This window comes from Acanthisitta chloris, unplaced genomic scaffold (genome assembly GCF_000695815.1).
Source record: "Acanthisitta chloris isolate BGI_N310 unplaced genomic scaffold, ASM69581v1 scaffold17485, whole genome shotgun sequence".
NCBI lineage: Eukaryota > Metazoa > Chordata > Aves > Passeriformes > Acanthisittidae > Acanthisitta > Acanthisitta chloris.
In genome coordinates this window covers 132,968-144,781 of record NW_008672837.1, presented here as the reverse complement: position 1 = coordinate 144,781, position 11,814 = coordinate 132,968, and the positions used below count along the sequence as shown (strand labels likewise).

Genomic DNA, 11,814 nt, shown 5'->3' with positions numbered 1-11,814 from the left:
AGGCTCTCAAAGACCTGGGATGGCTGAGGAGGCTGCAGGCTGTGTGAGGAGGAGGAGGGGATGAGACAAGAGGGAAAAGATGCAGCAAGGCCAGGCAGGAGGAGGAGGCAGGAAACGCCACCGTATTGAGAATTATTGCTATGTATTATGGCTGTGTCTGACAGTAGTTCATTAAAAGGCTAATGATTTTTACATACTTCATCTAATATTTATTTGGGAAGAAACTTTTTTTTCTCGTATGACTGGTTTTAATTTTCCTGCTCTGGGTTGGAACAGCTTGGTATTGAAGCTGGGAATTTCTCCTCAAGTCTTCCTTTGCAGGATATTTTGAATAAGAATGTCACATAATCTGTTATTTGAAAATATTTCCTGGAAGTAGAAACACAGGTACTTTGTGGCATTTCTACTCTTGCAGGCCAATGTGATTGTGAAGGTAGAGGATGGTTGTGTTTGTAGGTGGCTACTTATTATGTGGCCTCTCAAACATCTGTGTCAGCTCTGGGATTGTAATATTTTACCTCCCACTAATATGGGCTCTGAAACAATGCAGCAAAGACATACCTTATTTTTCCCTTTCTCTTCCCTGCCCCTTCTCTCCCTCACATTTTCCTTCAATTTATATTCATAGTTTTACTTCCCTGGGGATAAAACTGGGTATTGGAAAGGAAAGCAAAAGCAGAGGGAGGAAAGGAGCAGAGAAGTGAATGTGTGTGAGAGGATGGAAGGACAGAGAGGAATGACAGGAGAGTGGTCCAGTGTCCACATAAAATGTGAACTGGGAGCTGAAAAAAACTGTCCTGGTTGTGGCTGCTCTATTGGTCCCAAGCAAACCCAGAAATATTGCTATCAGGAACCTCTGGTGGTGCCTCTGGATGTAACTCCAATGTGGACCACAGTGGGTTGGATTGAGGCCTCATGTCTTAAATGGAAAGCATTTACAAGCTTGAAAAACCATTGGTTTTGAGGACTGGGAATAGGCTCAAGTTTTTCTTTATCCAAAGTCTTTTTGTCAGCCACATATTGGAGGGGAGGGGGAAAAATATAATTTATTAAAGAAATCTTACTTTAACATTTTTTGGTTCAGTTCTTGCTTTATTAGAATGTGGATGTTGATGTATTCAAAATGCAATATAAAAGTTTTGAAAATAGACAGTGGGTTATTTATTTATTTATTTATTTATTTTCCAAGCCAAGGTTTGTCCCAGTTTGTTACTAGTCCCAGTTTCCGTAATGGAATTGAAGTCCCTGAAACCTTTATCAAAACGTAACATGAACTTATCTTAAAAACACAGAACAAAAGGTTTCTTGTAATACTTTATTTATAGTGTCGTTCTCAGGATTGTTACTCCTGTGTAGTCTGTCTGTCTTTGAGGAGAATTTGTTGCCTGGGGAAAAATTTTAATGTTAAATTCAACTGTGGTTCGTCTTATGCTTTCTTTTTTTTTCCCCTTTCTTTTTGCATAATAGGTATAAATGACCAAGGATTGTACAGAGTTGTGGGGGTGAGTTCAAAGGTCCAGAGACTTCTGAGTTTGCTGATGGGTATGCCTCTATTTTACAAATATTTTACTTCATGTTGTTTTACTGTCAATATTAAGTGTTTTAAGCACCTGCCAGGAGTTGTTCTTTATATGGGCCAAATCTAGTTTGCTTTAGTCCATGCAAATAATCACCATATCACTATAAGTTCCCCTACTTTAGAAAGACCTGGATTAGTTGGTAGGAATATACTAAGAGAGCTGCTATGGGACATGGAGGAGCAAGTCATGAGCTTTGTGCAAGGTTGATGCAAGTGGGATTAAATCAGCCTAAGTCGAAGGCTCTGATAAGAAAAGCCAAAATACCAAATTCAAGAGAGTTTGAATATTGTTGCTTCATTGCTTGAAGTTTCCACCTTTCTCCTCCCTTGTCTAGGGTGTACAGGAACACCCATGTGTGTCTGTAGTTAATCACTGTGCAAAATATGACCTTTAGTTTAAGCCTACTGGCAAAGAGCTCTTTGGTTTAAGAGGAGGAATCTGATATGTGTATTAATAATAACTGTGTCGAGGCAAGAGACAGATGGAGAAAGGGTTTGTTTTTATAAACTTGATAGTATAGTTCTTATATGTGGGTAATATCTTAGGCTCTTTTATCCCTAGTTAGCTAAAATAATTCTCAGAAACTTTTTTCTCCCTTTTTTTCCCTTTCCCAGTGACTAGTTCTCTTGCCACTCTGCTGTCCCTAGGGGTAAAAAAAACAAACCCAAAGAAGTATTGGCACCTGGATGAAATCCCTCATCTGCCTGATATCTCTCACCAAAGTAGTAGCCATGACTGCAAAATGTGCCATGTTTCCCCATCTCTTGTCCTGAGCACTGACAGTACATGCAGTCAGACAAGACCACTGGGATTAGTTCATTTTTATAGAGCTTCCAAACCTGTCACTTGACAGCAAAGGTCTGATTCTCAGGGATTCATTGGTATGCAAAGAAGCTTGTTTGCAGTTTGCACCAGGCTCTTCTCCAGAACCATGCATGCTCCATCTGTGCTGATAACACAGTGTTCTTTGGCACTGCAAACTGGAGGAAGCCAGAAAGTGAATTCATTTCATTACCCCAGACATTATGTGAATGACAAAGCGCTTTTATATTATATGCTGCTGTCAGTTCAGTGCCACCTGTAAGACTTTTCCTTCCTTGATTTTTTTTTTTCAAGCAGGCTGTCTCTTCAGAAATGATAAGACATCTTGAGGCTTGAGGACCTGCATGTCATATCAATCTGTCATAATGACCTTGCTAAATATTAATTTATGATGTCTTACTTTAATCAATATTAACAGCACCCTGAAGTACTCCATTAGTGCGCGTAAACCTGCCTATATCTCTAAAGGATTGCAGAAGAAAGGCTGCTCTTGGAAATACATGAAAGTGACTGATCTATAACAGATTCTCATAGCTGTTTATCTGTGTTGGAGTTAGCCTCAGTAAACAATAACCATCTTTAGCTATTGACCACAGGAAGAGTGATGTGCTGTCACTCAGTCTCGATTAAATGCATTTGATATCATAAGATGCTTTTCAGTTTGGTACTTACTGGCTTAGCTTGGGCATGCAGGTCTGGAAGGAAGATTGTCCTTGTTGCCATTATTGGTATCCAAATTAAAGAGACTAGCAACTTTTCAATATCTGAAGGGACTCTGTGTTAGGAACTGCAGTGATAGGACAAGGGGCAATGGGTTCAAACTGAAGGAGGGGAACTTTAGGTTAGATATTAGAAAGGTTTTTTGCTCTAAGGGTGGTGAGACACTGGCACAGGTTGCCCAGGGAGGGAGTAGATGCCCCAACCCTGGCATCTACTGCAGGGCTGGGGCCTCTGTAGCTGGAGACATGTAGTTGATGCCCCATCTACAGGGGCATCAAGGCCAGGTTGGATGAGCCTTGAGCAACCTGCTCTGGTGGGAGGTGTCCCTGCCCAGGGCAAGGGGTTGGGACTAGATGATCTCCAAGGTCCATTCCAACCCTTAAATTCTATGATTCTATGGCTCAGGTTGCCAGTGGTTCAGTAGCAGCTGGAAGAGTTTACTCTGGATTCCAGCATCTGCTCATAGTTACTTTTTAAAATCAGAAACATTTTTTGTAGTTTCCAAGGTTCATATATTTATTTAACGTAAGAAGAGTACAGTGGTATCAAGATGAGGCAAAATATCGAACAGGAAAAAGTTAAGGGTGCAAGCAGGTGCTCTTTTCTGATGGTTGGTTGAAAGTGATCCTATCTGTGCTCTTTATCCATCTGTCCTCAGAGAAGAATAAAGAGGGTTTCTTTTTGATATACAGTGGTACAGAGAATTTAAAATGACTGATTAATCTTTAATCCTTTGTCTCTGGGCATACTCTTAGATACCCTTTTATATGAAAGAAATTTCAGAATCATAAAAACCTCATATTAACTTTCTGTATTTTAAAATGTTTGATAAGACTTCAAAGTATTTTAAGCTACCTACCATTGACCATGAGGTTCACAGCTGGAAAGGCCCAATGTGCCAAAAAAAAAAAAAAAAAATCTTGCAAATGGTAGCCAGGGACATAATAACATGGAGTTTTGTCTCCTTTTCAGAATATTTTCTATAGAATTTTGGAAAGTACATTGAGAGTCAAGCGAGTATGAGAAGACCATATATGCTTTTCTAGTACTAGGAGTGTACAGTTTTTCATCTGTAATGCAAAAATCTAATTAACTAAGTCTTCTGTAAAATAAGGCTCAGCAATTAAATATACAATTCTACAAAATCTACAATTCTAAATATGCAATTCAAGTTAATTTTGCAATTAACTTAGTCCTTGAAGTTACCTGTAACTGGCATTGTGCTGTGGAGGTCTATTTTGCAGCAAGGATCTTGTTCAAATTGAAGTGACGCATTTGGTAAGGTAAACACTGATAACCTGTTAAGGAAAAATTAAATTAACCAAATATCTCATGGTAAACAGAGGTAGAGTTAGAACTTCCAGTGTTATGGGGATCAGTTCTAAGCAATGCAGAGTCAGCTCTCTTAGCTCTGGAAATGCATCAGGGACCAATTCCTGTTTCATCTGTGATCTGTGTTATAGATCTGATGTGGCCCATTTCATACCTTCTGCCTACACAGATTTCATACAAACCACTACCTAGGTCACTTTCATACAGATCATTGCTAAGGACTTGCAGTTTCCACTGATGAGTTCAGGTTTGATTTCTGACACGACCTGGTGTGACAACTGCCAGACACTGCCTGTTGTAGAAGGAATCTTTCAGTTATTTCTCATTCTCCAGACTAGCATGTTTCAAGCCAATTACACCAAATTCCTTATTATTTTATATACAGCAGATGACAGTGTCCACACATACAATGGACATACTGTGTATGAAAGCAGAGTGTCTTTTCCTGACCCAGTTTAGTGAACTGGACTGTTTTTCTAAACTCTTCCTCCCTTATTGTCAGCAAGATTTGCATAAAATTTAGAGCTGGTCTGTCAAAAGCTGTTCCATAAATGTGCATGGTTATTTTTATATGCATAAAGTTGCCATTCAGTGCACAGTGACTGCTATGTGAACGAGTAGCATGAAAAGTAGTAATTTTTTTAGGTCCTGGTTGGTCCTGGTGGTGAGAGACTGGCCCAGGTTGCCCAGGGAGGCTGTGGCTGCCCCAAGCCTGGCAGTGTTCACAGCCAGGTTGGATGAGCCTTGAGCAACCTGCTCTGGTGGGAGGTGTCCCTGCCCAGGGCAGGGGGCTGGGGCTGGGTGATCTCTAAGGTCCATTCCAACCCCTAATTTCTATGATTCTATGAAGTTCCAGTTCTTACAACAGCCTGGAATGTTTGATGTAGAGGGGGAAAAAATGGAGCAGGAATAGCCAAAAAGTCACCCAGCACTAGGTGGTGGAGCACAGAGCTGTGTAGGTAGGGTATCTGTCAAACCAAAAGTGAAGAAAATGTCTTGATGGCTTCTACTGTCAAAATAGGGATCCTTGGGGTTGGTAGCAGGACTGATTCCCTCCCCCACCACCTCCCAAGAGATAATGAAATGTTTCAGCAAGTTATTTTTTATTTTAAGTGGCTTGCTTTGGAATTCAGGCACTCATTGTTTTCCTCTCCAAATTCATCAACAAATTTCAATTAACAGAGTGCATAGTTTGAATGTAAAGGAAGTTGATGACTATGAAGCAGTTATTATATAGTGGTTTAGTACCAAAATCCCCATAGATTTTGCTAGTTCATGATGCGATGGCAGTTTTTATTGAATTAATTCAGTAGACAGGTTTTCCTCTCAAAATCTGAACATGGAAACAGAAGCATGCTAAAAGGAGCAAAAAAAGAAAATGATTCCCGAGACAATCTCGAGTATTTTGGGTGGTGGCTGGCTAGGAACAGTTTGCTAGAAAATATTATCTGACTTGTATTTTAAAATGAGATTTAAATAATTGATATAATGAGGGAGAATATTCAGTTACAGAAATAATTGCTTGGCACAGCCTTTAGAACAAAATTATTTAGTCCCAGTAAAAGGACTGCACCTTTAATCAGGGATTCTAATTTGATTTTTTAAACGTGTCTGTCGTTTGTCTGACAAGCCAAGTAACAAATGAATTCTGAATTGTATGAACTGGTCAACACGTAATCTGTGTCAGCTCCTGCTGCAGTTCCCTGTAGTGACTGACAGAAACATGTAGAGTTATAACAACAGAAGCTCAGGCACTTAAAGTTAGAAAATACATTGGGCTCGTCTGGCCATATATGTGTGATCTTCAAGGGTCAACTACCTATTGCTTCCTGTTTTGAGGCCAAAAGGTGTGGTTTTTTTGATGGCAAAACATTCCAGTGTGCTGTGTTGTTTTCTGTCTTCTGGCAAAAACCTCTTTCACCTGATGGGTTTATCAGGTAAACCATTCAGTTTGATCTCTCTTGATTCAAGACTCTCCCAGCTAACCTGGTAAAAGATGAGAGTTCTGTGAACCTGACAAATGGTCAAGCAAACAAGTATTTTTTTTTTATCCTGTGGCTAAAACTGCTCAAGTAAGGGAAACATTCGGGTCATCTTGTAAATGGAGCTTACTGCCAGAGATGTCCTTTTTCTACTTTTGAAGCACCTCTTAATGCTTTCACACTATAAAGGGGGTCGTTCTGCACTTTGGCTGTTCACATCAACAGTTTACAAGCAAAACTATGGAAGAATTTGAAAAGATTTGTCAGTGTCTTTGCATTTTTAATAATGAAAGTAAAAAGAGGAAAAGCTAAGTTGTGCTTAGAGAGTCTTTTTTTTCCCCTAAACAGTTTTTGTACATCTTTCTGTGTTTGTGTACAGCTCTGTTTAATTAAAGGTGTGAAAATTTCAATTGCTTTAGAGATCTTTTTACATGAAAGTGATCTTTAATCCTTCATTAAAGTAAAAAAATCAGCAGTAAACAGTTTTAAAAACAAAATATGGGCATGGAATTTATGAAGGGGTTTGGATATTAAGTCTTCTTAGTATTAACTAATAATGAGAAGTTGTATTGCTTCCACATTGACGTGAGCAAATACATAGTGACCAAATTCAACGTGCAGCTGTTCATGTAGGGCAGACTCGTTTAGAATGCTCTTTTTTTTCATGTCCCTCTTCTGTTTTTGATTGTTTTCTAGATGCAAAAACATGCAATGAAGTTGACCTGGAAAACCCTGTGGACTGGGAGGTGAAGACAATCACTAGTGCTATGAAGCAATATCTGCGGTAAGCCTGAGTCTCATTTGTGTGTTTGGTTAGGCTATGAATTCTGTATTCTAATTCTCCTATGCTGCATGCTAAGCTATGCTACTTGTCCTGTATTTGAGAATAGAAGTTGACTTTGTGCAAATACTGTGTTTGCTGTTTGTCTTGGGGAAAGCAGAATAATTTAGCAACTCTAATACAGAATCACAGGCTCAATCAGGTTGGAAGGGACCTGGTCCAACCTCCCAACTCCAGCAGGGCCACCCTAAAGCACATGGCTCAGGATGTGTCCAGATGGTTCTGGAATATCTCCTGTGAGGGAGAATCCACAACCTCTCTGGGCAATTTCTTCAGTGCATAGTCACTCACACGACAAAGAAGTTCTTCCTGTATTCAGGTGGAACTTCCTGGGCAGAAGTTTCTGCTGTTGTCTCTTGTTTTAATGGTTTACACCACTGAGAGTAGTCTGGCTCCATCGTCTTGGCGCTCCCTTCACAGGGTAAAATCCCCTCTCAGTCATTTCTTCTCAAGACTGAACAGGCCCAACTCCCTTAGTCTTTACTCATGAGGTACTCCAGTCCCTTAATCATCTTTGCTGCCCTTTGCTGGACCTCCTCCAGGAGCTCCATGACCCTGTTGTACTGAGGAGCCCAGAAGTGGATTCAATACTCCAGGTGTGGCTTCACAGGGGCTAAGCAGAGGGGTAGGATCACCTCCCTCAACCTCCTGGCAAGACTTTTCCTCATGCATCCCAAGATTCCATTTACCTTCTTGGCCACAAATGCACACTGTGACTCATGGGCAGCTTGTTGTCCACCAGGACCCTCAGGTCCTTCTCCTCAGAGCTGCTGTCCAGCAGGTCAGTGCCAACCTGTCCTGGTGCTTGGGGTTATTCCTCCCCAAGTGCAGGAGCTGCACATGCCCTTGTTGAATCTCAGTTGGTTCTGCTCTGCCTTATCCCTCCAACCTGTCAAGGTTCCTCTGAAGGGCAGCACAGCCCTCTGAGGTTCATGTTCTTGTGAGATAAAGCCCCAAAACACTTCAGTGTTAGACACATAAGCATTTCACTGATCATTCAGAAACCTGTACTGTTAGTAAACTTGCTGAGAGTTGTTACTGAAAGTTAGTTAAGATTGTTAAACTGTTTTGCCTTTTTGTGTTTCGGTGTGGTAGAATGTCTATTTTCTTCTTTTCCTCCTGCCCCTTGCTCTAGTGTTCTGGGTGCAGTAGTGATAATATTTTGAATGCTAAAAATTTTAAATAAGAATTTTAAAACTGTTGTCTATTCAAATGGCTTTGCCAATTCCTGATCAAGCTAATTGACTAAATTGCCTAAGCACATAAACCGTAGAACTTTTGTGTGTCTTGTAGTGTAACAAAAAAACAGTGTGTTTAATCTGCTATTTTTATGAAGTATTACCACAACCACTATCAAAGAATGCTGCAGAACTATTATGAAGATACAAGTTTAACAGAGTGTAGAAAATAACTTGAAAAAAGTGCTCATGATGAAGTATTTCCCCTCTATAGTATGTCCCATCTGAGTGTTTACTCCAATATAAGCATCAGTAAAGTCAACTTAATAAATGGTTTTAACTCTGCTGTTGTTATTATGATTATTATTGAATAGTTAAAGGTTTTAAGTCAGATGTTTTAACTCAGATTTCCATTATTTGGTACATTTTTCATTGGTGACTAAGGTTTTCAATTTCAGTATTTCTATTTGAAATGCTTTAGAATTTTGATTTCTGGGTAACTGCTGTTCACTGAACTCAACAGTTTTAGGACTTCAGTTTCTTTGCAGTAAGGCATTGACTTGTGATTTTCATTATTTTAAAAAGAATTAATTGCACAGTATATGTGTACAGTCTTCATCTGAGAAACTGTCTTGGTGTTGCAATTGGGAAAGGTATGTTATGATAGACTGGAGGCATCACTTCATCTCATGGAAGGGGTGAATGGATGCATTTAGTCTTATTTTCCTGATAATACCAAGTTTTCTAAAGGGGTTGCCTAGTGAGACACTGGCCCAGGTTGCCCAGGGAGGTAGGAGATGCCCCAACCCTGGCAGAGTTCACAGCCAGGTTGGATGAGCCTTGAGCAACCTGCTCTGGTGGGAGGTGTCCCTGCCCAGGGCAGGGGGTTGGGGCTAGATGATCTGTAAGGTCCATTCCAACCCCTAAAATTCTATGATTCCATTTGTGCTGAAAATCATTGAATTGACTCTGTAGCAATGGTTACATCCAGTACGAGGATCATACAACTGAATGTTAAAAAGACTTTATACTTAGAGTAAATACCAATAGAAGAGAATTTAGTTCAATTTATTATGTCATCCTTGTTTTACAGAAGCCTTCCAGAGCCACTGATGACATACGAGTTGCACGGAGAATTCATCATTCCTGCCAGTAAATATATGACTGTAGTTCCAATTGAAACTTTCTGTTGTAGAACTGTAATTTCAGAAAAAAATCTTCAATCCAGTAAAAACACAAAGGAAGAAATAAGAAATCCTTTCCAAAAAATGTAGATTTTTAACCAGTATTCAGTTCTAGTATGTGTCACATATGATGTGACTGCATAGTGCAGTTTTTACTCCTAGGGAAAACTTTTGGATAGGCTTTGCAAACATTAATTCTTATTATCTTAATTGTATAATGATAAGCATCTACTTAGATTGTGATTTTTTTTCCTTCCATTTATAAAGAGTACGAAGCTTAGTAAAAAAAAAATACACTAATTTGAGCTCATTTGAGTCCTTAAAGCACAGCTGCCTGATCCTTGTTTTCAGTGCCTTGTTAGCTCTGTTTCCAGGCTGGCTTGAATGTTCCTCATGTATTAGGAGAAGAAAAGAAAGAACAGGCCAGATTACACTGTGGCAGTTCAAATACAGACTTGGAGAAGACACAACAGCATTTGTAGCTCAGTTGTATGGTATGTAGTGTACATGGAATTTTTTTGGAGGAGGAGAGAGGGAAACTGTAAGAAATTTTTTTGGCCAAGTATCAAACAGATATTTAGCTGATTTTTTTCTTTCCTGCCTGTAGCACTTTTGGCAAACTGTGGAAAGCAAAATTAAAATAAACCTTGAGACAATAGCTTTATCATCTTCAGATTGCTGTAATGGCTTTCCAGGACTGCAGAATGTGTTTGCTTGTGGTCCTTAATTCCTGAGAATTAGCTCAGGAAATTCATTGCCAAAGCACATGTTAGAGGCAAAGTGCTTAAACCAAATTCAATATATTTACCTAGATACCGAGTCTTCCTGTTTGTATGGGAAAGTGTTAATTTCCTGAGTTGGGAAGTTTTGCATTTTCTAACTTGATTTCCTTTCTCCATTTTCTACTCTCTTTTAATAAAGGAATTTAGCTGAAGTTGCATGTTTTAAATAGCACAGTGTTCATAAGTAGTGAACAATTCTATAGAGGAGTTGATTTTGGGGAGGAAAATTTAATCAACATTTCAGATCTGAGTTACAGTATATTTAAAAATAGGTAGTCAGTGTTGTTTCCTATGTTGGCTAAAAAAACTAACAAGACTGGAAATAGGAATATCCTTTTCCCTGGAACTTTTGGGAAACGAGCCAAAATGAAAAGGTTCACCTTTCAGTTTTGTTTTCTTTATACATATCAGTAGATACTGAAACTATGTGAGCTTTGTCTGTATCTTGTGATTATGTTGCTTAGCCATTCCTTAATTAGAGGTTATGATTTCACATGTGTGTAAAATAGTCTCACTTTGAGGAAGGCCTATGTGTTTCTGGCTGTTGGAATTTTTAATAGCTCACTAGAAGTTAAATGCTTTGCTTTTTGGTAGCCTTTTTTCTCACAATCTGTGCAGGGGTGTTCGCTGCAGAAGGGTAAAACACAACCCTAAAATCTGTAGCAATATACAAAGGAAAAAAAATCAAAGAAAAATCTGAAGCAATATGCACTGATGAAAAATAGTGGTATTTTCTTTGAAATAGACATAGCAATCAAAGTTGCCTTAGAGTAAATTGAGACCAGATCAGTGGTCCTGGTGTCAAAACTTCTTGCATACAGAATAAGTTCTAGTGAGACCCACCTGGAATACTGCACACAGTTCTGGTGCCCTCAGAGTAAGAAGGACATGGAATTGTTGGAGCAAGTCTGGAATTTATTTCTTTTTTGAGGTATTTATTTCTCTGTCCCATAGAAAGTGGGAGTCCTGAGTCTCGAGTCAATGCTGTTCACTTCTTGGTACATAAGCTCCCAGAAAAGAACAAAGAGATGCTGGAAATTTTAGTGAAACATCTAGCAAAGTAAGTGTTATGACTTTCTTTCCTGTATTCTTGGGTACAAATTGAAAGAGAGGAAATTTAGGCTAGATATTAGGACAAAGTTTTTTCCTGTGAGGGTGGTGAGACACTGGCACAGGTTGCCCAGGGAGGTAGGAGATTCCCCAAGCCTGGCAGTGTTCACAGCCAGGTTGGATGAGCCTTGAGCAACCTGCTCTGGTGGGAGGTGTCCCTGCCCAGGGCAGGGGGTTGGGGCTGGATGACCTCTAGGGTCCATTCCAACACCCAAAGTACTATGGTTCTGGGATTATAGGCAATAGAAATACTTCCATTCCTCTCTTCATAACAGCTACTAAG

The 11,814-nt window shown here is 39.5% G+C and overlaps 1 protein-coding gene across 1 annotated transcript in view; it reads left to right on the top strand.

Annotated features, from left to right (window-relative positions):
• Positions 1-11,814, top strand: part of ARHGAP10 (Rho GTPase activating protein 10) — a gene marked incomplete at its 5' end in the record, with an annotated part of 86,804 nt that overhangs the window by 17,410 nt on the left and 57,580 nt on the right. The window contains 4 exons of the mRNA XM_009074658.1: positions 1,468-1,542; positions 7,133-7,220; positions 9,549-9,607; positions 11,376-11,481. Coding sequence (XP_009072906.1) covers positions 1,468-1,542; positions 7,133-7,220; positions 9,549-9,607; positions 11,376-11,481 — 328 coding nt within the window. The remainder of the gene's footprint in view (positions 1-1,467; positions 1,543-7,132; positions 7,221-9,548; positions 9,608-11,375; positions 11,482-11,814) is intronic.